We start from the raw sequence: 27,976 nt of genomic DNA on the forward strand, positions 1-27,976 counted from the left end.
CAGTCCTTTGGAAACCTTCTAGTGAAAATAAAATGCCAAATATGCAGTGAACACCCTGATCATGAATAACTAAAACTGCTAAACAAAGATTCCTGGGTGATGGAGTGGAAATATTTGACATGATAGGCAAATGAGAGTTATTAACCTCTTTAATGTCAAATGGGAGGAAACAGTCAGAATAATCAGCAAAGGGCATTAATTCTGCCCAGCAACTTATGCAAATTCTGAGTCAATACAGACAATTTTATCTTTAAATCCTCAGAGATGGAGTCATGCAATAAACCCATGATTCTAGAGGTGACTAGGGGGCTTCCCTACTCCTGCTCCACTGCCCTGGACAGGTGGTGCAGAAAGGAATGGATATTACACTGTGCCACCCTCCACCACTGACACACAACCACACATGATCCTGGATCCCTCTCAACGCAGAGGTCTCAGCTGGATGCTGCTCTCTAGGCTGAAGGTAAGAGAAACAAACCCTACAGGAGGGAGGGATACATGGACAACATAAATTAGGAAATACTTGCCCTGGGCAATGGATATGTGGATATTTATGTTCAATAAAATGGTTCTGCTGGGGTACTTTGCCTTTGACTACCCCATACCTGTGATTAGATAGTACTACATCTAAATAGAAAGTTTATCACCTAGTGGCAATGGTTCTCGTTGGCCCCAAATTTTGCCCTAAAAAATGGGCTCTAAACATATGGCTGCATTTCACTCAATATGGGCAAAAATGTAGTGCTGAGGTATAACTGGCAGAGGTGTACAGAGCCTGTGTGTACTCAGGGCTGGGCTTCTGCACTTGGTTTTATTATTTTAGATTTAGATCTCCTCTGTTCTACTCTGTTCCATTCTGTTCCTCAGGCACAGCCAGCACTGAAGTGGCTCAATGCCCTGCCAGAGCTTCTACACTCTTCCAGCTCTGGACTGTCCCAGTTTCTTCTTGCAGTAGACTGGAAGGAGAGAGAAGCCTGAATAGCAGCTAAATAAATCATTTGGGGCCTATCTTTAAATCGTTCCCAGAAGTAAAGAAACAGAAGTGAAATGAATGTCACAAATGAAAAGTCAGACCCACCTTGGTAACCCTGTTGCAATGCAGAAGAGGTCCATGATATCTTTGGAGTTGCAGTATTTACTAAAGATCACCTTCCAAACGGGACAGCAGCAGGGGGAAAAAGGAAGATGAAGAGAAAGGACGATTAGTTCCCAGTGAGATATGAACTCTATTCAGGCGTGAACTTGGCTAATTTTAAGGCACATTCTGTAATTTCAATTATCTGATTTGGCCTGTGAGCTGGACTATTTCTCTACTCCTGCTTAATACCTGTGTCTATTTTGATAAAGCAAGCAAAGCCCTGGCGACCTAATTGCTGTTCAGAAGTAGAGCAATAATGAACTATTGAATGAATAATGAGTAGTGAACTGAGAGCAAAAGGTTTCTGATAGTGCAGTACTGCTGCAGGGTGATAATAACTGTAAATTTTAGGATGTAAGAGCCCAGATTTAGGAATAAAAGAGCCCAGATTCGGGGAGGGCCTTGGATGTTAGAAAAGGGCACTGCTTTGGACTATACCAGCATATGCTAGCTGTAAACTGAGCAGTGGGTTCTTCCCCCCAGCCCGTGCCAAATTTCCTGCTGACTGTCGGGTTTTGTTGTTCCTGCTGCTAGGTCAGAGCTCAGATCTGGAATTACAAAATTTGCCACTCTTACCTTCCCACCTCCCCAAACACCTTTTCATAGCCCCACCCTTCCACACACACCAGGCAGCCCCTATGCAGAGAAGACTCTTTGAGCAGTGCATCTAAGGAGTACAACATCCCCCTGATTCCACTGAGACACGGCCTTCAGTGACCCATTCCAATGCTACCATTTTTCCCAAGATTCCTGTGTCCATCAGGACATCTGGGTGATGGCCCTCCCTGTTTGAGAAACTCTTTTGTACCTGGGGTGCAGAAAGCACCTTAATAATATCACTGTAGTACTTTTCATTGGCCTCACTACACCCACGTGCAGTGTTTCAGCTCTATAATCTGAAGTTTATTTACTTTAAATGACTTGCCCAGTACCTTACCATGGCTAAGTGGCAGGCCAGAAATGGAACCCGGGAGTCCTAATTTGATTCTCTTTGGATTCACAGACAGCATGCTGCCTCTGAAAGAAAACTCTCAAGAACTCAACAGCAGCACTCCCTGCATGAGGAGTCTCCTGTTCCAATAAATACATGGTTATAGGATGTCTGAGTTCCACTGACTGAGGTCCCTGAGGTTGCTTTCACTCCAAACTCATGTGCCCCCTGTGGGTACACATTGCACTATCAAATCTTTCAGTGCTCTAAATCAAAAGTCTTGTTCCTAGTGGAAATATTGGGGGAAAAGTAGCCATCAGAAAGTACCAGCAGTGGAAAAAGCAAGTGTGGGTGGAATAAAAAGAAACTGTAGACATAAGAAAATAGGATTGAGTTCAAATGCTTCTGCCATTGTTGGGTCTCTTCTCTCAGAGAAAACTCACTGCATGAGTGACTATGATGGAGGTTTTGAACTTGCTGTGGAAATGAAGTGCCTCATTGCAGCTGGGTCCAGCCCACCTTCCTAGAGCCAGGAACAGCAGAGAGCAGTGGGGATGGTTTGTCTGGGGGCTACTGGAGTTAATGGGATTGCTACAGGGGCTTGCAGTGGGGCAGCAGTGGTGTGGGGAGGGGCAGCTTCCCTCTCACATCCCACAAGAAGAAAGAGTGACACAGTTCAGGGATCTGGAACTGTTCAGGGTTCAGGATGCAGCAGCTCAAAGGGACCTGTGGAGGCCTAATGGCAAAACTCAGGAGGAGCAAAAAAAGTGGTATTTTGCAGATGAGATCTGAGGCACAGGGAGATCAAGGTCAAAAATCTCCTCTCCTTGCAGGTGCCTTGCTGGAAATGTGATTTTCCACCCTCCAGAACCACCCGTAGTATCCCATATTCTCAAGGTTTCTATTGCCAACCAACACAGACAGGAGGGATGTGCATACCCACAGATCAGCCTCTAGGCTGGTGACCCAGAAAAGGAGGAATGTGTCACCTGGGATGACTGCTGGGAGGAGGAGGCAGGGTCTGCAGGAAGGAGGGCTGCCTGCAGTGGGGGGCTGTGGCCGCTCTCCCTGGATTGGGCAGGCTCTGTAAATTCAGGATCATGCTGGAAAAATAACACGTCACCATCTAATTAAAGACTCTCCCAAAAGGTGTAGGTGCCAGGAGGTAATTAAGCCTGCAACCTCACTCCAGCAGCCTTGGCCTTCGAGTGCTTTAATTCCTAAATTGTAGGAATGTGCCTTGTCTGAGGTGCCTTTCGGACACCGGGGAAAATCGCTCACCTGGAGGGGTCACACGGTGAGGATCAGACCTCTGCCACTGGCAGTGGGAAAGCCATGGGAGAGTCCACAGGATGCTCTGCCAGTGAGGGGCTGCTAATGCCTACTCAGAGCTTGGGGCATCACAAGCCTGAAGTACCGGGAGAGCTGGGACAACATGGCAGGATTTCGCCAGGCTGGTTAGTCCTGGAAATGCACTGACACTTCAGCAAAGCTTCAGCCCTCAGTTTTCACTGGTGTGAGGAGCCCTCCTACTCTTGAATGAAGCACCAGGGGTTTTGTGGTAGGGAAGAGGATGATAGAGGTCACTTCCAGGGTCTTCTGTGACCCACATTCCCTGTTTTCTGACCCAGATGAGATTACTCCAGGTAGAATCTCTATGAAACATGAAGGCACTTGATTGCTGAGGTAGGTAGTAACTGCTGCTGGAGAAATGGGTGTGTTTTAAAAGTCTATGTTACCCAGTGATTGACCCTTGGTTATTAAACTACAGCAGCAATCAAAGCAATAAAACATTGCCAATCAAGCTCAGATAGGGCTGAAATCCAGCTCTAGCAGAACACAGCATCCTGCCAGCCTGATAGCTGCTAAAACTGGCTGACAGAATATTGGAGAGAACAACAACTGGTACATGCAGTAACTGAGCAGATAATGGTAATTGCAGCTGAACAGAAGGTAAAGGCTTGTGATGTGGCAGGAGTGCTATTTCAGGTATTGAGGTTCCTTATCCTGGAAATCAATTATTATTGACCAGGACAGACAAGAGAAGATGAAACATTAAAGGTAAGAAAGCTGGCCTGACCTGATGCATAGAAAGCAGTAGGAGCTTTCAGTGCACTGAGGATGAATTTTGATGTTTCCTTTTACTCCATGTAGTAGTGAAAGAGTGGGAAGCAAAACAAAGACTGTGATACTAGATCACGAGCTATCTCCATACATGATTTTTAGCTTTCCATACTTGACACTTTTACTGAAGTTTGCTACAAATGGATTTGTGAATCACCCACTGCACTTTGATACCCATCTCGGGATGGTTGTCCTCAGCTGGCTGGTTTTTTAATCAAAAAGCTCATGCTATTTAAAATTTTCTTCTATTGCAGCCTGCTGAGCTTTTCTGGTCATCTCCCTTCTGTTCTAAAACACAGCAGCCAGCCTCAGATGTTTCCCAGCAATATGCAATTGTCCCTGTTATTGTCCGCAGGCTCGTGTTCCCAACAAAGTCAATGCCAGTTGTGCTGATGGAATACAATTGGGACGTATTTTAGAGAGATGGGAGGGCAGTACCGTGTACTATTGATGGCTCCAGCACAGTATAGGAATCCTATTTGCCTGGAGTCCATTATCATTGCAGGCACATCAGCAGCACCAAGGCAACGCAGGGACACTTGGCCACATTTCAGCCGTCTGGGACACGTGGTTTGTCCCGTGGCCTGCAGATGGCTGACCTGCAGCTTTGAGGACAGGCAGCCCTGTTGGCACAAGCTGCTGAGGAGAGCATCTCACCCAGTCCTGTGAAGATGTCCTTGCTCTGGCAGGTGTCCTAAAGCCATTCCTGTTCAGGCTGGGTCTCTGTGATGACATGTTTCTCTCTGTGGGTCTGATCCAGACCCACAGTCAGCACTGAGGAACTTCATCTGCCTTCAGATCTGTGTCAGCTGTCTCTGACCCATAGTCATGGTCTTGCTTAGGACCCTGCTCCTATGCTGGGTGAGAAGCCACTTCTGAAAGGTGTCTCACAGCACCTCATTCCCTGCATTAGTGCCTGGTGCTGGAAGGTATCCCTGCTTAGGACAGGACTGAGACCTTGCTATGGAGCATAACAGAGGCCAAAGACAGGAGACTACAGCAGTTTCTACAGCTGTGGCAGTGAGCTAAGATCATGCAGGTAAAGGGTTTCCTATAAGGAAATTCCGGGTTTCCTCATAATACACATCAAAAAAGCGCAGGTCAGCACAGCCCAAAAAAGCCAGGGATGAACCTCCTGACTCACCTCCTAGGAAAAAGAGTGAACACAGACCACATTGCCTGGTGGTACGAGAGTCTGCTGCAAGACCAGTCAACACAAGACACTCAGCTGCCACTGTCATTTCTGAAAGCAAAGGCAGAGCCAAAATCATGTCTAAGCAGAGTCACAGCAGTGATACACTGCCTGGGAAAGGGAAACAGAGGCCTGTGCTTCAGCCTGCAGATTGATGACTAAATGCCACGAAGAAAATCAGCCACATATAAACCCTGTTAATTGCATTTCCCTTGGATTCGTGCCAGGAGGAAAAGAACATATTCCTCAAAAGTGATGCAGCATCTGCAAACAATTTGTTTCCCCTGTTTGAGAGTTGCCACGATACCACAGTTCAGTCCTTGTTACTGTTAGCAAAACTCCTGAGATGGTGGACGCCCCATCCCTGAAAACATTCAAGGCCAGGTCTGGTGGGACTCTGAGGAACCTGATGCAGCTGGAGAAGTCCCTGCTCATTGCAGGGGGTTGAACTAGATGACTTTTAAAGGTCCCTTCCAACCCAAACCATGCTATGATTCTACCACGTGTAGAAAAAAAAATGATAGGAAAACTAGTCCTCTCTGAATGTTTAGCTTGTTTTTTTTCAGTAAGTCTCCATCAAGACTGAGGATCAGCCCTTTGATTTAAGTGGGGAATGCTGCCTGTCTGCCTTGGAACGTAACATGACGCAAATGGGGGAAAAGCAGAATGAATAATAACTGAGGCTTTTTGGAGTGGAAATAATATTTTGATGAAGCATGCAGTGACTGCAAAGTAGGACAGCGTGGCTCGATGGGGATGCCTGGTCCCTGGCCTGGAGCTCACTTCTGTGGGACTGGTTTCCTTCCTGGAGACAGTTCTGCATTTTTTGAAACATTTTTCTTCTGAAATAAGGAGCCATTGTCTCTTAATCCATAGTATCCACCTCTGCTCTAGGAGGATTTGAAAACCCCTCTCGGTCAGAGTAGGGATTAAGAGCCTTAGTACTCTGGCTGGCTTTCCCACTCAAAGAGGCAGTTCAGATTAAGGACTGTGATGGAGGTATTACTAAGGGACCATTGTGCACATACCCTGCAGTTTACAACTAATCACGCTGTATTTTGCTTTCAGATAGGATGGGTAAAAACACAGCTTACAAATCCAATTTCTGTTCTATATTTGATCCTCAGAACAGCTAATCCTCTCTGTAAACAGCAAACCCTGTCCACAATGTTATCATGTTCTGATCTCTTGTCAGTAATTGTGTTTTGTTCCAAAAATTTAACTCCTGTTTGATTTTTTTTACCCTAGTAAAATTCCTAAATAAATAATGCAGAAATATTTTTGAAGCCAGAGTGTCCTCAGTTTCCAGTTCTACTTATTTTTTCTGGTCTCAACCTGCTGTGTTCAAGATTTGAGCACTTGGTGATGTCTTTCATTCAGCTCAATGAGCAAAGTTCAGAGTCAGGGCTGAAACTGCAGAGTTGAAACAATCTAAATTATAATCTTTCACTAACGAGATTGGGGGATAGCGTGTCAGAAAAGATTCTGGTAAAACTCAGTTATGTATCTTGCATGGGCTGTGAAAATTGCTGCTGGTTCTGTAAGAGCAGCTTTCATGCAGGATTTATGAACTGCAAAGGCAAAAGGCTGATGTGAAATTTTTCATTGTGATTTTTCCCTGTCTCTCCAGTGGTCCACATCAAACCAAAGCAGGATACAGAAGTTTTAGATACCACTCTGTAAGAATCACTGGAAGGAATTCATAGTTCTAGATATGTAAGAAAATAGGTCTTCCTCAAAAAATATCGATAAATGACCTATCAGTTATAGTCCCCAATATCCACCAGAACCCTTACCTAAAATCCCATATCTAAACATCTTCCAGGTTTCTGAATTCTTTGAATTCAGATACAAACATAACATGAGCCCAACTATACCCAAATTATCAGTCTCTCTTCTATTTCTTGCACTAATTAAGAGCTGACACTCAGAAAACCACTCATTTATCCGAGCTTCGAATGTTGGGCGGTATTAAAAATAGTCTGCCAGAATCACCATCTGTTTGATGCAGTGGTAGCTTCTGCAAGAGAAGAACAGAGAAATCGGTGCATGTGTGCATGTACATGTGTGGGGGAGAAAACATGAGAGCCCTCAGCTGGGAGTGTGAGCAAAAACGAGAAGTTCCGCGGGCGCCTCAGACGCCACTTCTGCCAGAGGAGGAGAAACGTGGTAGATGTTCTGCTTTCCACAGATGGAGCTCTGTGATCCTGCTGATTCACACTTACCTTTGGGCAGGGACACGGCTCGACAACGTTCATTTCAGCACGACACCCAAGTGGAATGTTCGGGGGGGGGGGTTCATGTGACGTAACTTTACCTGTCTACAAGTGCAGCATCTCTGCTATGTCTCTCTGCTGTGTGTCTCTCTGCTAGACTCCTTCTCTTGCCAGCAGAGAAAGAGGATGACTTCCAAACGGTAAATTAGCCCACATGTCTCCAAATCCCACTCCTAAGATAGGATGTATCATCCCCTGGTGACACCACCCACCTCCCCTGTGACTGCAGGGCACCCCGCGTGACTTGTTTGGAGCAGTCAGCACTAACTTTGAGATGACTGTGGCTCATGGATAACTGGGGTGAATCCCACTAGTTTCCTAATTATATGCATCACCCTAAAATAAGAAACAGGAGCTGCCAGACAGAGCTGACATACCAGGATCCCGAGGCATGTGGCATGTGGTAAGTCACAATTCCCTTTCCTGTAACATCCCTGAACAGAGAGATATGGGAAAAGAGGCTTTTCTCTTTCTAGGAAAGGAAAGTTGTCTACGATACACTCATATATGTGTGACCCCAGGACAATTTTGGACACCATGGAAAGGGACAGCGTGGCAGAGGTTGGCTTTTTCACTATGGGCAATGAAGGATCTCATTACTTTTTAGGGTCATTGGGGCTCATGGCTCATGAGGGTTACATTTAACAGAGACTTGTGCAACCTACTGACTATAGTAAGTGACATATTGCTAATATTCAGTACTAATAACTAATGGCAGAATATAACCAGGAACCAGCAGCGCTGATTGTGAGGGGCCGAGCTGAAAGTTTCTTATTTTCTGCAGCAGAAACGAAAGTATTTAATAAAAGTATTTCAGACTTTGACAAATAACACAAATGTCTATACTCTGTTTTTTTTCTCAACATAAAAAGGGCACAGATTTGCTGCTAATGGAATACTAAGTGCAATTAACCCTGCAGCACATGAATGCATTAACCTTGAAATGTTTTGTAAACTGGATAATAAAGACGCTTCAGCACCAAATGTTCTCACTAAATGTGAGTGAGGCTAGGCTGCTTGTTTCAAAACTTCTCTCATAATTAAAGTCTGACATTGCAATGTGCTTGATAATGTAGGACTGTTAGAAGGGTAATGTTAGTTTACAGAGTAAGGAAAAGCAGGTATGGAGAGAGACCAGTGAAAGGCCAACTTTCAGCTATAGAATTAAGTTCATGAGAAAGGTGAGAGAAACAGAATGGTTTTCTCTTGTTTGTACTGAGCCAGAAGAGTTATATATGAGGAGCATAAGTTGCTATGGTTGGCTTGTCCAAACTCATGGGCAGAGTCACCTACAAGTAAAGTCTCAAACTTACCCTTTGTCTTGACCAGTGTGAACATAAACTGTAATAATTATGTTAGACTGAGTGTGACTTTAGAGAGATAAACAGCAGCAAACAAGCCTTTCTGGGTGATGGGTATGGAAGAATTATGGAGCTACCCTGGAATTATGGAGCTGTGCTGGGATTATGTTTTGTTCCCCCAAATGCTTTGAGACGCCCTCGCTGGGGAGGAAAGAGATGGGGGAGTAGGGGAGAGACAGGCCCCAAGTATGACATTATCTTTCAGTTTTTAAAAAAAATTTAAGCCATTTTTACTCCTTAAAATGTTTGTGTGCTGTAATGTGTCGGAATTTTAGGAACCTGCTGTTCATTTCCTGCTCTTTTACAACAAGAACATCCAGCAGGCCCCTTGAATTCACCAGGGCCTGCTAAAATCAGAAAGCCAAGGTTAGCCAAGACCAGTGGCCAGACTCAGTCTGTGCTACCTGGCACCCTCCACACCCACAGAGACTTTCCAGCAGCAAGCAAGTGGCCTTGATCACACAGAAACATACTTATGTCTCACTGTGCTAAAGTAGGATTTGGGACCAACTTGTCACTGCATGAGACAAACTTGTGAAAACCAGCAGGACAGAGCAGAACCCAGAAGTGTGTCCATGTCCTGATTGCCCATGAACACTCCCCTGTGCACCCTTTGGATGGCTGGCAGATGAAAGGGTGTTCCCCCAAATCATCAGTCCAAAAAGACCAGGGGTGGGGTCCATGTGCTGAGAGAGTCATCAGGATGCAAAAATATTTCATCGCCTTGAGGGGACCGTCACATTATTATTTTTCTTCTGTGATTTGTTTTCAATCTGAATCCAGTTTGGTGTGTTAAAAATAGCATGGTGAGCTTTGGAAAAATCTGTTGGGTTTGCTGGAGTCTGGGCTTTTATACCACAGATGCTGCTGCTCTAACTCAAAAGAAAAGCTCACATGACAGGAAAGATTCCTGGGCGCTGATATCCTGGCATCGATGCGATGGCCACGGCACCAAAATGCTGCCTGAGCCTTGTCCTGTTCCTTGTGTTCCAAGAGGAACAGTGGACGTGGATGGCTCAGTTCAGTAGGCACCCAGAAAGCCTGAACTCAATAAATTCCTTTGCGAAAGAAAAAGAAGGTAATTTCTCTGTTAAACATCCGGAATGACTCAGTAAACCAGAAAAATGACTCTAGAATTCTTTACTTGCTTTCTGAAGAAACGGAAAATACCACACTGAGTGATTTCATGGAATCCTTGACAAAGGCGGCGGTCCTTTTCTTTTTTTCCGGTTAGTTCAGGCTCTGTACCCCTCTGATTTTCCATGCTTGATACAAATATGATGTTGATTAAGTCACTGGAAACAGAAATCCTCTTGAATTAAGCATTTTTCTCAGAGGAACTCCTTGCAACTCTGTAAGCAAAGCCACTACCCTGTGACATTTGAAAAGGAGAGCCAGGAAGCCACCCAGCTGAGAATAAGGCCACTGGCTGGTTCAGCTCTGCTACCATTTAAATCTCAAAGGTCAAGAGAAAATGTTCCCAGTAGTTTCTTCATGGAAAAAAAGATTGGGTATGAGCTGGGGAACGTTTCCTTGATGGTGGATTTTTAATTCAAAACAGAATCAATAGAAATTTTTCTTAAAAAACGCAGCCAAAGGGTTAATAATAACACTATGAAGGAAAATAAAACTCCAGATCCAGCTTAAGTTTGGCAGAGCAAACCTCACCTCTCGACTGAGGTTGGGGGTTTGGATGCTTGACCCCATCTAGTGGCACTCCAGGAACCACGAGAAATCCCAGCCCATGGTGGTGTGTTGAGATCACCTCATCCTATATGAAATACAGCCATGGCTTCCCCTTGTCCTGCTGTCTTCTCCTTCACCCAGCAGCAGGCCAGGCTGTGGCAGGGCTGGGACATGGATGTGTTTCCCTGTGTGCTCAACCCCAGGGGCACGTGTGTGTCCAGGCAGGCAGGTAATGAACTGCTACCTGTCTCTGGGAGAGAGGATCCTTTAAAAAATAAATAACCTGAGCGGCACTTGTTTCCCCCAGGTGTGCATCCCCTTATGTAGGTGCTGGATGGGAAATGAATTATGCTGTAATTTCATTTTTCATTCAGCTCTGAGAATGAGTGACCTCTTTGAAGCCTGACTGTGCAGAGCCCTGGTTTGGTGTGCAGCTGTAACATCACAAAGACATTGATCTTCCCACTCCCACGGCCCTGGCATGGCCATCCCCTCCACTTCCTACTACATTTGGCTCTACTTCTCCCATAGGAGAACCTCATGCCCTGCCCCTTGACCAGGGCAGAGCTCGAAGCCACCCTTTTGGGGATCTCGAGATCAGGTGCCTGTGGGGGTACCATGGGTGGTGTCAGCTGGGCTGGGGTGGGTCACCTCAGGTCCCTCCCAGGGCAGAGCCCTTGGTACCCCAGAACAGAGAGATGTTCAGTCAGCTCTGCCCCCTGGAGAGCCCATCCCTGTGGTCAGCTTTGGTGAAGGCCATTTTTGGTCATGTCTCTGAAAGGCCAGCTTACCAAACTGTGACAAACAACTGGCAGCCATTGCGGGCATAGGAAGGATGGGGACAAGGGGAGAGGGTGGGAGCTGAGGGAATTGTGGAGGTAAGGGCTAGAATTTCGCAGCGTGATGTAGGAGTGATGCACAGCAGCAGTGGGCTGGAATTCCTTCTCCTCCCAGCCTCCCACCGTCCTCCCTCAGGAGGCTACTGGCACTGGCCTTGCAGATATGGACCTCAGCTCTTCCTCTGGGACATGCTGGCCTTGGTGTGGTCCTGCCTTCAACCCCTGCTGATGGTGCCTCTTGGCTCTCCTAACTCCTGGGAAGGATTTCAAAGCCAGCAAACTCTTCTTTCGTAATCCCTTCGTCCCTCTGCCCTCCCTGCTGTGCCCCTGTGGACCTGCCAACACACAAACCCACTTAGCTTAATTCCACACTCCCGGTGCAGAGCGCTTTCAAAGGGCTCCTCTGCAACACTCGGGTCCCCGGGGGAGGCAGCGTGTGGCTCTCTGAGCCGTGTTTGTCCCTTCATTTACCCCCGTGCCGAGGTGAAACAGCTCCTCCCAAAGTCAGCAGCACAGGTAGAAATTCAGGATGAGGCCACGGAAACACAACACTGCCTGTGAGTAATTGCCACGACAACGAGTGCCCACCTCTATTGCACGACTGTGAGACCAGCAGGCCAGTTGCAAGTTGGAGCTGAGCCTTTTCAAACTCAACAAGTGCTGTTATAATGAAGCTCATACCACTGTTACTGGTTGACAAGTAGCTTAGCATTGATTTAACGAGTTCCCTTTAGAAGCCTCCAATGCTGCATTCCTTGGAAGATTAAGGGCTGTTGCCTTTTTTTTTTTTTCCCTTCTGCTTCTTTCTAATGATGTTGTTACTGAGGAGGCAGGAGAATCTGAGATATGCCCTGCTTACCGCTGGGTGAACCCCATTTACACAGCACTTTTACTTCAGGAATCCTTCCAAACACTGCACAGATGGAATTTTACATCTGACAAAAGAAACAGATAACGTTTATCGAGCTTAAACCCCCTTAATACCGCCTGAGTTTGTATTTGCTTGCTCACGTGACTGTGCCTCTTCTGTGTTTTTAGTGTCAAAAGTACTCTCCAGAGGCTGCCTTGAGAAATGCTGCATTGTTTTCTTTTTAAGCCAGTATAGATGACAATGTGCTTTACTGATATCTATGGAAACGCTCAGCACTCTTTCAAAATGTGGAAACGTTTTTGTACTGAACTGTACAGGTACCAGGGAGCTCCATACAACCCTTGCTTCGGGGGGCTGTCAGGCAAACAATTAATTAAGCCCCGGCAAAAGAGAATCAGTGCCCTCAGCTCAGCAGAGCCGACGAGCCCGCGGTGGCACAAGAAGACAGAGGAAGAGGGGCACGTCTAAAACAGATGAAGAGGAGCAGCGTTCTCTGGGAAATCTGGCACAGATTTGGATTCTCCAAGGTCTTGTTCCTGAGGACACGACTTTGGCGGTCGCGTTGGGTCTCCAGGGCAGTGACTGTAGGCAACGGAGACGTGCGTGGTGGGATGGGACTGTGAGTATCGGCTATTTAGTCACTTCTGTGGTCACTCGCACAGCAAAGGGGAGGGAAGAGAAAGGGCATCTTCGCTGTTTCTTTTTAAAGGAGAAACTAAGGGCGAGGATGGATGAAATGAAAATTTAGAGCAGGAAGACGAGAGATTTGCATTTTGCAAGTCAGAGTTTACTTGCTCTGGGAGCCTCGCAGCAGCTCTCTGCTACAGAAAAGGCACTTGGTTTGTGGCCAAAGAATTGCTGACAAAAAAAAAAAAAGAAAAGAAAAAAAGGAAAAAAAGACTCGCACAAACGCGGCGGATTGTCTCTCTTTAAAAGCAGTGGGCCGCCAGCCCGGCAGCGTGCGAGCTCTCCCTTTTTAGCCAGAACACATTTTCTCCCGCAGTTCCCCCTGCGCTGTGAAGCGTGGTTAACCAAACAAGGCAGGCGAATGGCAGGGGAAAGTTTTAATTAACGCTTTATCGGCATTTCACGAACAACTCGGCAGAGGCGGCGGGGACCCCGCAGCCCCCCGGCGATGCGGCGGCACCACCGCCGGGCACCGCCTGCCCTTCGGCGCTGCCCTGGGAAAATACCCATCGCCAAAACCCTCTGGGAAGGCAGTGTCCAAAGGAATCGGTGCTTTCCCGGCTCCCACTGCCTGCGGGGAAAGCCTCGCCGCAGGCGAAACTTTGTAAACACGTCGCGACGCGGCTCCGGGAGAGGAAGCAGGGATGCGAAACCCCAGGATCCCCAACGCCGGCAGGGAGAGCTGGCAGCGAGTTAGTGCTGGCAGCGCCTAGCCCTCCCCTGCTGCCAGCCTCCCCTTCCCCTTTAAATAAACATCCGTGTACAAAGCAGAAGGCACTCAAGATTCCCCCCCCCCTTTCCCCTTAGAAAGGGATTTGGAGCCCGCACCGGCGCTCAATGCAAACGCGCGTCTGAGTCGCGGCACAGAAATGAGTCGTGCAGCGAACACAGCCCCGCAGCCGCCGTCCGGAGACGCTACTTCGTGAAAAACAGCAAAAGTACCTTTTGAATTCTTCCATCAATATCCAAATAAATACACTTGGGCCGGTAAGTTGAGGAGGCAGATCCCATCTTGCTACTGTTGGGCTTTCACCGGACTTGTTTCCAGTGTCAAACGGAGCAGAAAATCAGGTTTATCCCACCAAGCCGAGCCACCGCTGTCTGGCAGTTTGGTGTCCCCGCTCTTCTGTATCCCACTGTACTCTCATTCTGGGAAGGTCCCTCCTCTAACATGCATGCATTTTGCTGTGCCTCTGTCTCTCTCTGCCACCTCCTTTTAGTTTTGCTTCCCTCCAAATCCAGCTGCTTCGGACAGGGAAAGACACAGGCTCCAGATGCTCTCTGCGAGTCCCCGTTCCATTCCCATAGCAACAACCCCTCCTGGCTTTAGGGCTGAGAGCTGCTGGGCATCGGCATTGTGTCTCTGCCCCTGGGACTGACCAGCTCCTGTTATGCACAAGACCATGTGGCACTTATCCCTCGGGGGGAGAAGGGGGGGGGGGCTGAGGAGGGGGAAAACCCTCCTGCATCAGGGTGGTGAGAGACGTAATTTGATTTTGTGATGAAATAGGACCATAATTATTAATTAGTGCCTCTCCTGGTGAGCTGCTCGCACTCTGCAAGCCGTGTGATAGGGTCCCACCTGGAAGTGCCCTGTGTTGGAAGTGCTTTCAGACACACGCAGCAGCTGGGGCTCGGACCATCTCAGCCCAAACCCAGCAGCTCCATTCCCACATCCCTCCTCTCATCATTACAAGGACAAAAAGAAAAAGCAGCAGCTTTTTTTTTTTTTTTCTTTTTTCCCCCTGTAAGCTCCAGAAGCATGAAGAAAGTGCAAAGCCCATGCTCTCGCCCACCGCCATCCGAGCCACCCCCGGAGAGAAGGAATTTGTTATTTTAAGGGAATGTGAAATATCCTGGCAAAGGCATCTCCTGGGAGAAGGCGCAGCCGAGAAGCAGGAGGGAGCAAAGCATCCGACGGTGTGTTCTCGGAGCGGATGCCGAATGCCATCTGCTGTGCTGCGCTGCAGAGCCCGGGGGAGCCGGAGCGGCGGCAGCGGCGGGTGATGCTCGGTCACGGACGGGAGAGAGGTTTGGAGGCAGCGGTTCCTCCGCCCTCGCAGGGCGAGAGGTGCCCGATGGGCTGCAAGCCTGGAAACAGCGCCAGCTCGCTGTGTTTTCTGATGGAGGGGCTGCAAGAACATTTCCCGGCCACCTCCCTCTGTGCTGCAGGCTGGGAGAGCCGGGCTTGGGACAGCGGGGTCGGTGCTGCCCACCCTGCCCACCCCTAAGCCTTGTTGTAGCCGGAGTGAGACACTCCCGACCCACAGGCTCAGGCACCAGGAGCAGCCTCGGCTGCCCCGGAACACGCAGGGCTTTGCCTCTGAGTGAAAGGGATTCCTGAGGGCTGGGGGGCTGAGCGGGTCCCAGAGCCGTTTGGGAGGCAGAGCCAGGCTGGCCTTTCAGACTGAAGCCAGCAGAACTCCTAAAGCCCTCAGAGCCAGTGGCAAGGTGACACCTTTGGGAAGTGCAAGCCTCTGCTTCACATTCTTCCTCTGACAGCTTGGAGCTGGCACTGGAAGTCTTCCCGGAGAGATCCTTTGCCCCTGCTAGGCTGTTCCCTGGGCGGTGTTACAGTCTATCCCATAGAATCACAGAATATTCTGAGTTGGAAGGGACATACATCGATCATTGAAGTCCCACTCCTGCCCCTGCACGTGACAGAATCACGCCATAAGCTGTCCTGGAGGTTACCCTCTAGGCTATTTCTCAGCCTATCCCACAAACTATCCTGCAAACTGGATAATCCTGGAGGTTAATCCCTTGGATAATTCCATAGGCTATCCCCATGGCTATTCTGACATGGGCACAGCTTCTCCCACTGCAAGAGCCCTTCCACATCAACCCCACTGCTTCTGTACATCGGTCACGACTTCGGTGACCCATCCCTTCATCCCCTGCTCTGCCTTAATCCTGTTTTACCTGAGTGCCTTGGTTGACCTTGTCAAGCAGCAGATACCTGAGGGAGATGGCCAGGATGACAAAAATGCAGCCATTTAGAAAGAGGCGTCCAGAGCACTCACACTGGGAGATGCACATGGGGCATTTGGTCTCGTAGAGGAGGGGGCTGAGATCTCCCCCTGTGATGACCCACTCCTGGAGTGGTCAGACAAGGTCACTGGTGCATTGAAGGACTTGACCACACATCACTGAGACATCTAATGATCAGTCCCACACTGCTGAGCATCTACCTTTTGATTTCTATTTTAAAAAGGAACCAGCTTCTCCAGCCAGCAAAAAAGACAGGCTCTGAAATCCAGGTGATGATCCCAGTCCTGCCTTCCCATCCTTCTTGTCCTATCTACTCTCCCTGTGTATTTAAAATAGTGTTCCTTAAGGTCCAGCACACACACATCTCCCCTTAATTACATTAATATTTGTTGGAAAAATTGCTTTGCTGTAAAATTGCTGAGTATTGCGCTTTTCAAGAACTTTTCATGTAGAAGGGAATCTACCAAAGCTGAGCTCCCAGAAATTACAACAAAAGCCTGATGCAATTGAAGGCACAGTTCAAGTCCATGCCTGAAAGACAGTATTCATCAAAGAGGATGTGCAGTTCCCTGAGATAACTGCCTGCCTTTAGTTGGTTTAACCTTCCCAAATCTCCTTATTTCCTTATACACTGTGCAGCGTGGGGCAGAAACGATTGGGAAGCATTGTTCTATCTTATCAAATCCTTCAACAGTTCATCAGCTGGGCCAAATCCAGGCAACCCAGTGCCAGAAAACGATTATCCAGCATTTGCCCTACAGGAGTGTTTTGCCCAGCCCAGGGCAGCACCAGGCTGTTTTCCCCCCGACCACAGGCGGCACATCAAGGGTTGCACAGCTCTGCTTTGCCTTCCCTGCTAAGTTGTTTACTGAGACCAACACACACCTCTCTGTACACTCAGACCTTGAAAGTGGGTGTGCCTTTTGGAGAGCTGTGGGGCTTGAGCCTTTGGCCCAGCGACCTGGCAGTGCCCCAGCCAGATGTCACTCCCAAGGACTGAAAAAGGCACCTCTGTCTCCCGGTCCTGGCGCCCGCTCCATGTCTGTGGTTCAGAGGCAGCTTTATTAGGGTTTCCAAGGTGTAACCAGAGGATATTCAGACTACACATGGTTTGCCCTCAGACTCGCTGCTGTCGAGGCACAAAGCACCCACGCTGGCTTTGTGTGGGTTGAGATCTCCCCGTGCTGCAAACCCTGCTCAAAGGGAGAGGGAAAAGCTTTAGGGATCAAAAGGGCTGGCCAGGCCACTCTCCCTGTGGGTCTGGGATGGGATGGCACCATTCCTGTCCCCTCCCATCCCTGCCTGCAGCTGCAACGATGCAGAAGAGACAGAGGCAATGAGCCATGGAGGACGAGGTGGGGCAGCACCACAGACTGCCAGCCTTCGTAGTCCCTCCAAGGATCTGCCCTCATCAGACATGTCTCAAGGTAGCAACATCCTTATGCAATAGCCTCTCCAAATCTTTCATTTCCCCAAAGCATTCCTATCAATCCCACTCATCTATTTACAGCCATGGCATGGGGTTTCCCAGACTTGCTTCTCCAGTCCTGAAGCCGCTGTGCTCACAAGGTGGCTCCCCCAGCCTCTCTAAAACCTGTTTTTCCTGCAGCACTCAAGAAATTAGTTTCCCCTTGCAGCCTGCTGTGAGCACATCCAAACCTGGGAAGTACCGGGCAGTGATCTTCAAAGGGATTGAGATATGGAAAAAAAAGCAAGGTAATTTAAACCTTTCAGTGAAAGATCTCCTGTTCAGTTTTTCTCAGAGAAATGCACTTCCATATGTCATTGCTGAGCCCTCTTCTCTCAGTCCCTGCTGTGCTCTGACTCTCCTTGCCCTCAGGGATGAAGTGAGGCATCCAGGTGCCCTTCCTGCCCCTGCCCTGTGCCCTGGGAGGCTGCAGGGCTGGACACAGCACCAAACAGCTCACCCCACCTGGAAGGGCAGGGAGAGAAAACCCTGGGATTGGTGCAAAGCACAGAAAATACCTGAGTGCCCTTGGAGGGGGCTGATTAGGGTCTAAGGTTATGTTTGGAAATGCCTCCTGAGCCACTGTGACTGGGAAGGTGCAGCCTGGTCCTAGGAGGTGATGGGCAGCTGGAGTGTGACTCAGGCCAGGTATTTTAAGGACAGTGATATATTTTCAACAAAGACTGCCTAGAATTAAAAACAGAGAATTTTTTAAATTAATGTTTTTCCTTACCTACTCCCTATCTCAGCCTTCCAGGTGCTTCCTCTGCCCACTAATTCCTTCTCTTGCACGTCCCCTCCTTCAGCTGCAGGTTTGTCCATCTCTACGTTCCCACAGGGCCTTGTCCTACTGCTTTACCTCCCTCAAACCTGCCAAAACACTGGATTGCCCCTGTAGCTGGGAAGGTTTCCCCTTCACTCCCACAGCTCCTCTTCCTATTTTGCTCAGTCTTATCTCCCTCCTTTTACCATCTTTGGTGTTTCGCCATTTTTTCTCCTGGATGTTTCTCCCCCACAAACCTGAAGTCCTGCAGACTTTATGCAGGAATTAACTGCCCTTGGAGTTTTCTCTGTTAACAGTTAAAGGTTTGCTGTGGCAGTGTGAGCTCCTCCATGCAGAGCATGGCTGACCTTTCCAGCCCAGCTCTCACTCCTTTCCATAAGCCGACGGAAAGAATATTCCTTGCTGCATATGGAAATTTTAGCTCACTTCTTTGCACAATTTTTTTTGTACACTGCCAGGTTTCCACAGGACCAGTCCTGGAAACGATCATATTGAATGCTAATTAGAGAACGAGTGATTATTAATCTTGAGACCTTTGTATGATTTGTCCATATGGACCTTTATATCATCTGCCCCTGGAAACCCGTGTTTGGCCCTTCACCACGCAGCACCTCAGCTCTCCACATCACTCTTGGCTCCAGCCCCATTTCTGGGGCTTGTTGCTCTCCCCAGCCCCATTCCCAGCTCACACAGTACAGCTGCAATCACCTGGTTTCCATGGCAACCCCCCGGGAACGTGGGTCAGAAGAGCTGTGACATCTTCTGACGCGGCTGGTCTGGGCACCAGGGTGCAGGTCCGGAGCTCTGTGGGCGGGAGACGTCGTGTTACTCACCCAGGAGCCAGCTTTGCTCTCTAATCCGGCAGCGTTGGCCACCTCGGTGACAGTGCTGCCTTTATTCTCTTTACAATTGTTGTTAAAATTCGGGTACCAGTAGTTCTCTCATGTCTCAATGCTCAGACGTACCAGTTAATAGGCTCAGATCTTGGAAAAGTGCAGCAAACCCTGTTGACTCACAAAAACCTGTCCACGTGTGCAGTGCTGGCTTGGAGAAGAAGAGCAGACTCAAGCCACGGGCAACCCTTTATTTCACTTTAGAAAAGCACGTGTCCAATACAGCATCTGGCATTTCTTGACTTTTCTCTGTTGAGGAAAAAAACCCTTCTTTCTCTTGCTGCGTGTTAGAAACTTTATTAATAAACCTTTTTTCTGAAGCACTTACAATACCTGGCAGGTCCCAGGTTGATTTCCTGAGGGTCTCCCAGCGGTGCAAGCCCATTGCCTTTCCCTGCTGGGTGCAGAAGCAGCTCAGCCTCCACAAGTGCTTCCTTTCACTGCAGCACCAGGTCCTTGGCACAGCCTGTGTCCTGATTTCACTAAGAGCACTTTGCATCACCTCCCAGGTGACCCCTTTCCTCCCCCCAGGAGCCCACAGGACCTCAGGAATCTCCATGCCCCATGCCATGGTGTGATGTGCTGCTCGCTGTCTACGGAGAGCTTTGGCTGGTCTCTCTTCCACTGCCACCTCTCTCCTTGATCTTCAGCCTCCCTTCCCTCTCTGCTTTCCATTTTCTACCTCTTCCCTTTGTTTCTCACTCCACTCCCATCTTCTCAATCCAGCCTCTGTTCCTAGGCCTTCATTTAAAGTTTGGAGAGAGCCAAGTGTACCTACACACACACACACACACACACACACACACACACACACACATCCCCTAACTAGCTGCTAATGAGCCTCCTGCATCCCTGGAGTGGAGCTTCTGGGAAAGCCCAGCTAGGAAAGCTGTGTTTTCATAAGGTTATGGAAGAAATTAGGAGACCCAACTGGAATTTTCAAGAGCTGATGGGGGAAAAAAAAATAAATGAAATTAAGTGTGCCTGGAGTCACCCACTAGATCATGCAGAGGGATGATAGCCAAGAAGTGGAAAAATCAGTTCCCCCTACGGGGCAAGGTTGGCTCTTGCTCTTGGCAGGAAAGCCTGAGCGGGGGCTGCAGCCCATGATCCCAAATGGGAGGGAAGGGATACGTGGCTCGACTTGAAGAAAACTGCCTGGCATTTTATGTGGTGCAGGAAAGTGAAGTTCCTTCAGATGCCTGTTTTGGGAGACTTCCATCTGAGCAGCTCAGGGCTGTGCAGTGACTCACTGTAAATCAGCTATTCCATCTCTCTGACAAGCAGACCTCAGACACCCTGAAGTCTTGGCAAACTGAAGACTAACCCGAAGATTAAGGGTTGCTAATACCGGTTCCAGCCTGATGTAATCTGTTTCACAGTCCACAGATGTGGGGCCTGGGGGACAGGGGTGTCCCTCTCGTGCCTTGGCCAAAGACCTGACACGGGCAGAGCAGGAGGGAATCATTGCTGCATCCCTGACTCATCCCCGGGTGCCTCCTTGTCTGCACGCTGACGATCACCCCCTCCCACAACAGGAACCACCATCACATCAGCAGGAACGTCTGTGAAACGTTTCACTACTCGGGGTTGGGAAACTGCACCTCAACTGCATCACACCCACATCCCATAAACACCAGAGCAGAGCCACGTGAATTCCTGGGGGGGGTGGGTTCAGCAGAGAGGAACTTTGAACGGTTCTTTGCAGTACATTAAAAATTGGACCTTTTATGTTAACATTATTTTTAAAATACCAGTCTTCATAAATAGCTTGATAATTGCTCAAATACGTAACATTTTTACATAATGTATGTATTTTCTTGTATTTGTTCTGTTTGCACAGTGGTGTTTCCATTTACAGGCAGAAGCACATTTTCTCAATAAAAGTTGCTTTTGGGGGGGAGGCCAAAAAAACCCCCACAGAGTCTGTGTGAAAAAGATGTCAAAAGCCTCCTGTAGCACTTGAAGTGCCTGATCTGCTCCACTAGAACACTGAAGGCAGCATGAAATGGCCAAATTTTTAACTATTCTTGCCATTCCCAAAACTATGCTGAGTATTTCTTTTCCTGGGAGCACTACCTAGACAATCACCCATCACAGGCCTCTCCAGAGCATTCTCATCATCTCCAAAAATCACAGGTCACAACCAGAGAAACTCAACAGATTGGATGAGAAGTCATTAGTGCCTTCTTTGGGGTAACACATTTGTGGCTCTTCTTTTTGCTTGTCTCCTACTTCCTGAGCCTGACTGTTCATCCATGTCAGGTACATAAGCTTTCCTCTGGAACTCTGAAAGCCAGAAACTCTCACTGAGGAAAATTGAACTGAGATTTCTGTGCAATAAGACAATCCAATTTCCTGAGGAAACAGAGAACATCATGAATTAATGGTATGGTCAGGAGAGAGGGCAGCGCTGAAGTAACATAGAAAATGAAACGGAAATAGCTTATGGGGGGAGGGAGTGCCTTGTACAAAACCTGAATTTAACTTTTTTTCTTTTTAAATACTTTTCACTATGATTTATCCAGCCTCCATTTCATTGAACATGGCCCAAGTTTTCACCACAGTGCTGGGTCTCAGCCCTTATCTCCTGTCCCCTCCTTTTCTTAGAGGTGCTCCCAGGCAAACCTTTTAGTGAGAAGCTTCTCCCACAGGGCTTTGTTGGTGGTTGGATCCTCTCTGGTCACATTCCAACACAGCTGAAGCCATGTCTCCTTCCTAGTCCTTCTTCCTCCCTTCCTTCTTTCTTCCTTTCTTCTTTCTTTTTCCTTCTTCTTTGAGTGGATTCACCCAGATTTTTTTTTGTAATCCTATCCTGCCACCTTCAGCTGCTTCCACACAACCTGGACACTGGATGTGAAGGTTTTCCCTCCCTTGGATCTCCACCTCTGTCCAAGTGTTTGAAGAAAATGAACTGTTGGCTCCCAGCCCCTGCCTAAAAGCTTCCTATCGGCAGCAAACAAGTTTTCAGATGAGAAACTGTGATCAAGAACATACAGAAATAAACACAGAGAAATAAAGTAAAAAAACAGGAGCCCTCCACTAAAAAGGGCACAGTGTTGTGTGCAGCTTGTCTCTTCAACCCCACATCTTTCCCCTGCAATGTGACTCTTTGTTTCCCTCCTGCTGCTCTTCCATCACCACCATCTCCTCTGACCTCTGCTCTGTTCCCCACTCTCTGCCTCAGTGCCTTCACCTGCCACGGCCGAAAGGGCTCCACGTTCTTCCCCCAGCCCCACTTCATCCACGGGGTGACACCTCCCTGCAATTTGCCATCCAGCCCCCCAGCCAGCAGTACATCCTCCTGCCCAAGGCACGGCAGCAGAGCCACAGAGCTGGAATCACTCACCAGCAAAGCAGGATCCCTGCAGACACACCGAGCCCTGCTTGCTTTGGAGCTTGACCCTCGCGCCAGGGGGAGAGAGCCAAAGACAACACACCACTTTGTTTCACTTAATAAAATGGTGCTTTTGGCCTGCTTTCCTTCTGCACACCCCTCTCCCCTCCTCCCACCCAAACACACCACGTTCCCAGAGCGAGCCACTGAGACTGGAGCTGTGTTTGAAGAAGAGGAGCTGCTCTTCAGCAGGTGCCTGGTTTGTGTGTCCATGTCCATGTGCACATTCCATGTCTGTGAGAGGCTCTACAAAGCTTTAAGGCATGACATGAACTATGAACATGTTTCCTTCCCCCTCTCCAAACACACGCACACCCCTCTGAGACATGTGGTGGCTCCATGAATTAAATATTGCTGGTGTGCTACAGCATCATATTGCAACAAACACCACCATTACCTGCTGTTCCTGCATTGCTGAATATTAATTTTAGAAATTTCCACTGAGTCCTCCATGAGGATACCCAAACCTCCTACAAGATTAGCACATCCCAACACTACACTACTGCTCCTCTTGCTTTTAGAGTCCAGTTTCTCCCCAGTGCTGCCACTGCTGCTCCCCAGGTGCATCTGCCCTGTGTTTCTTTTGCCAGGATCCCTTGAGAGCCTTCAACAACCAGCTCTGCTTCTCATTCTAAAGGTTTAAACTCGGTAGAGTCCTCCCAAGACACAAAATCCATCATCAAGGATCACTTTGTGAAAGCATCCTGCCCTTGGCATCCCAGCCCAGCACATCCCCCCAAGGGAGCATCAGCTGAGCAGGCAGCCTGGATACCTGTGCCAGGCAGAGCCCAGCAAAGGCTGCCTGCTCCAAAACGATCCAGGATTTGACTCTGGGTGAATCAAATTGTAATTCACAAGGTAATTAATTGGACAAACTTGCTTGAAAACAGATTCACGCCACAGAATACTAAACTTGCTGGAAAGTCACCCAGCACTAGATTTTTTTTTTTTTTTTTTTTTTTTTTTGGCTTAAAAAAAAAAAAAATCAGACTAGCGAGGCAGTTTATCATGGTGTTGTTTGTTGTTGTTTTTCCCAGCAGAACCCATTTATGAGGGCAATTTCAACTGTGCTTGAACAACAGAGACAGGAAAAACAACTTATAGAAGGCAGCTCCTGATGTTTCCAGGGATGCATAAGGTGACTCTACCAGAGCTGCTAATCATCCATTTTGACTGCTTTTATGGGTCTGGGAAGTCTGAAAAAATTGTGTATAGGAACCAGTCTGCATTTCAGAATAACATTTCCTTTCTGATGACACACAGGAATGACATTTAAATGCTGCTTTGACAGATGCATTATTTTATTAGATGATTTCAAGCAGGACAAACACAGGAGCTTTGTTTTCCCTGTTACTGTAAGGCTTACATCATCTGAAACATTTCTACTGAGAGGTCTCATTTCAAATGACAGGGAAAATTGTTCTGAGAACTGCATGTGTTAGTTCTGCCTCAGATGCTCAGGTAATTTCATCCTTTCCAGCACCATTTCTAGGTGTTTTGCTGGAGAGGGATTTCATCCTCCTCAAAAGATTATTTGCTGACGTCTGGGATAAGTTTAGAGTCTCATCATTTGCCTGACAGGGAACTGCATGGCAATTTATTTTGTCTAATCTAATACAGCTATTAGTCCTAAACCAACCATTCTCGGGCTTCTCTGCCTGCACCCTGGATTTATCAGTCCACCCAGTTCTGCATTTTTGGGCTGGTGACCCCTATTTTGAGAACTGCCACTGTAAAAATCAGAGCAAGGAAATCAGAAGGTTCTATTTTCCTCTACTTTCAGCCACCTTTTTTGCAGACAGACACGCGGAACAGCTGTGGCAGTGGATTTCCCTTGGTGCCAAGCAAGCGAGCAAAATTTGGAAGAGAGAATATGCTTTCGATACTTTTTTGTGACCTCTCAGGTTCTTTGTTACCACACTTTCTTCCTGCCATGTACCACGAAAGCTGAAGCCAGAGGAAAAGGGAGAAGAAGCTTTATGAAGACTTCTAGCAGTGACGGCTAAATTGAATCCCGTTGTTACCTACTGGTATAAAACTAAACCTGCAGACTGTGCCACAGAACGACACAACATTCAGCTGTTTCCAACCAGATGATCAGAGCATTTTAAGAATAAGATTCAGAACCTGCTGTACTTATTAAGCTGAAGCCTCGTGTGGCCTGTGGTGAAACTGGGTGACTCAGACTTGAATATAATACTCCGTCCTTGCAGCAGAAATAACATCGTTGTGTTGGTAGAAAAATTCAGAAGAAACTCACTCCTTCCAAAAGTTTTGCCTGTATGTAATTTAGCTATCATGGGCTGCCCATACTGTATCACAAAAAGAGGTGAGAACTCAGAAATTGCTGATCACTTTGTTTCAGCACGTGAACTCAGGCTGCTGCTTCGAGTTCTGGCCTCAACACAAGAAGAAGCTGCCGCTGGTTTCTGAACAACCCAAGAAATTCAGACCACCTGTTTAGGTAGTAGACAAACTGAAAATAACTCCAGCCTTGTAACACCATTCCAGTGCTTATACTTACACGGCAGTGTAAGTATACCCTAAGTACAGCATCAAAAGAGACTTTGGACACTTTTTTGTAGATGATCTCCTACTGCGGGAGATGAGCAGGTTCTTGGCACACGCCTAAAGAAAGTTTGGCTTTTGTATTTGCAATTTACCAGCTGCGAATGTTTCACTGCAGCCAAAGGGTAACTGGTACACAGCGGAAACACAAAGGATAAAAAGTAAAAACAAACCCCACGCACCAACTAATTATCTCCTTATTCCAAACTGGAAACTAACCAAAAGAAGGGAAACAAAGAAGGAAACAACTAACATTTTGTAACAAGCCAGTTTATTAAACTCAGGCAGTGAGACACAAAACACAACGCTAAGGTCATTGGGCAGGAGACTGAAGCACGGCCAGCAGCTCAATCTTCCCCTTCCCTCTGCCCAGCTGTAGGGATGACAGTCAGATTTTTAACTCAGCATGTCAGCAAATGTAGTTCAAGGTTCCCAGAGCCCCAGAGGACACAGACACAGCCCCCCCAGCGGGGTCTGCAGTCCCTCCCCAGGCACGGCAGGACGTGTCCCTACCATCACGTGGCTGCTTCAGCAGAGAGCAAAACAAAATCAAACCAGACTCGCTCTAAGGTGAAAGTGATGTAGGTCAGCAATCAGAATATCCTGTCAGAGGTTGGGACAAATCATGAAATAATCTAATCTAACTATTTACTTAATATACAGGCCACAAAATTTCATTCAGACCATAAAACACCACCATTACTGACTCCGGGCCTCATCATTTGATGGAATTGTAAACAATCTTCCCCAAATTCATTCCGTATGAAAACCAGTGGCCTCCAACGGCTCTAAACATCCTCTGATTTCATTTACACCATCTTACACCTGCCCAGTTTTCAGCAGCACTTCTCATGCAACCATTTGTCACTGGAGAAACCTACCAGCAGCAACCCAACAGATTCCCAAGCCTAAACATGAGGAGGTCAGCCAAAGTCGGGGGCAGCACAACATTAGCACGAACATACTGGTGGATCCCAGTTGTTATTCTAAGGATATTATGCCAGAAGAAAATACAATAACCTCCTGAAATGGATGGTAGAATCCCTCCTGGAATTTCCTAACTGACAAAGCATTGAGGAGTAGGTCTGTCTTAGTGCATGCAGCGGGTTAGCAGTTTAACTTACAGGCAAAAGGAGTCTCAAAGCAACCTGTGAACACAGCACCACCTTCCCTGCTACCTATTTTTCTTTTTCCCACCCTATATAAACCCTTCCTGCACACAGTGGGGACAAACCTCCACTGACATGTATTTGGCAACAGCTGGAGTGTTCCCAAAGGTCCAAGGACCTGCTGGAGGCTCCTGCTCCCAATCAGGCAGAAAAAAAATGGGGCTCTGGTCTCCCTTCTTTTATAAGGCACCCCAGCTATTATTTGCCTGTTCCTGGAAGGCCCTTCAGGCACATTTAGATCAGAAATTCTGTAACCAGAAATTGTTTTCCTTTCCAATCAGTTTTTCCCCAGCGTGTCTGTCGTTTGGACATTTTATCTCAGGCAGAGGCACACAGACCCCATCAGACATCCTAAGAGAATCAAAACAACAAATACTCAGGGTGATTAGAGCAAGAGAGAAAGGGTGAAGCTTTTCAATTTCAATTCCATATATACTGAAGAGCAAGCCAAGCAGACAACAAAAAAAGTCACCTTAAAACTATGTGTCAAGGTGGACTTGGGCAAGTATCTCCTTCCCTGCTACACCAAAGTAAGCAGAATATACCCATCTGATGCAGCTGATTGGAAATACTGATGTTGTACAAACCACAGTTCCACAAAATGAAAATAAATTACATGTTGAAATTAAGAAGGGCACTGATTTTAAAACAAAAGGTTCTAATTTGTTCTCCTAATGAGCCATTTTCATTACTCTCACAAGGGACAGAAGCGCTGTCCCAGCAGGGATATCTGTCCTTCCAGCCAATAAATGGAGCATTTCTTCATGGAGATGTAAAAGATAAAGTAGTCATCACTTCTCATTTTAGAACAGAATCTGTTTTTATTCAACACAGGTTGGTAAAGGATAAAATTCACAATAACCAGCATTAAAAAACAACAAACGAACCCTGCAATGATATTTAAATTTGGTTGTACCTACTGGTCACTCACATTTCTACACACACAACTTTGTCAGTCTTGCTCATTTCCAGACCAATGAATATTGACACCCAATACTAACAAAACACACTGTTTATCCACAACCTGGGGGATCTTTAGTTTTCAAGAACGAAAAGCAAATCTTTGTCTTTTTGTCCAGCAATTTTGTAGCTGGGAGGAACCAAAATGCTGCAGATTGACATGGAAGGAGATATGGGCAGACTGAGAGTCCCAATTCCTGCCTACAATCGATGCAAGGAAGGCCTCAGCCCAGCACCTCCAGCTTCGTCATTAACCCCTACCCCAGTCACTGAAGTGCAAAAGCTATTCAAATAAATAAATAAATAACAGCAGCAGCCCCAACAAGTAAAACCCAAAACACAGTTAAGTATCTTTACAGCCTGTAACTGCAAAATACAACCAAAAGCTTTTTAAACTAAGACCTCAGCCCACAGGGAACAGCTTCTCAAAATCTGAGCGCAGCAGGGTTTGAATTGTTTCAATAAAAATATAAAGCTCTGCTGGTTCAGTCCACTGGGATAGAAGTCCTTTCAAGTAACATTGCTGCAGAATTCCTTAAGGCCCTGTGGCACTGAGGTTTTCCTTCTATCTCCATTCAGCAAAACAGTTAAAAACGAGCACCTTCTTACAGTGTTCAAGTCAAGCATAAATCAGGTGCTGA

General features: G+C 47.4%; 1 protein-coding gene and 1 long non-coding RNA gene across 2 annotated transcripts in view; one reads left to right on the top strand and one right to left on the bottom strand.

Annotated features, from left to right (window-relative positions):
• Positions 1 to 15,125, bottom strand: part of PDE9A (phosphodiesterase 9A) — a 50,830-nt gene extending 35,705 nt beyond the window's left edge. Inside the window, exons 1-2 of the mRNA XM_027742017.2 lie at positions 14,048 to 15,125; positions 1,079 to 1,149 (exon numbers count right to left, since the gene is read on the bottom strand). Coding sequence (XP_027597818.1) covers positions 1,079 to 1,149; positions 14,048 to 14,116 — 140 coding nt within the window. The 5' untranslated portion in view covers positions 14,117 to 15,125. The remainder of the gene's footprint in view (positions 1 to 1,078; positions 1,150 to 14,047) is intronic.
• On the top strand, positions 13,312 to 21,165 carry LOC113998917. Its single transcript, XR_003544654.2, has 2 exons — positions 13,312 to 14,092; positions 14,858 to 21,165. It is a non-coding gene; the product is annotated as an uncharacterized LOC113998917 (long non-coding RNA).
• The last annotated feature ends 6,811 nt before the right edge of the window (positions 21,166 to 27,976 follow it).

This window comes from Pipra filicauda, unplaced genomic scaffold, assembly GCF_003945595.2.
Source record: "Pipra filicauda isolate LSUMZ 115617 unplaced genomic scaffold, ASM394559v2 scaffold18_size4552066_pilon, whole genome shotgun sequence".
NCBI classification, from domain to species: Eukaryota; Metazoa; Chordata; class Aves; order Passeriformes; family Pipridae; genus Pipra; species Pipra filicauda.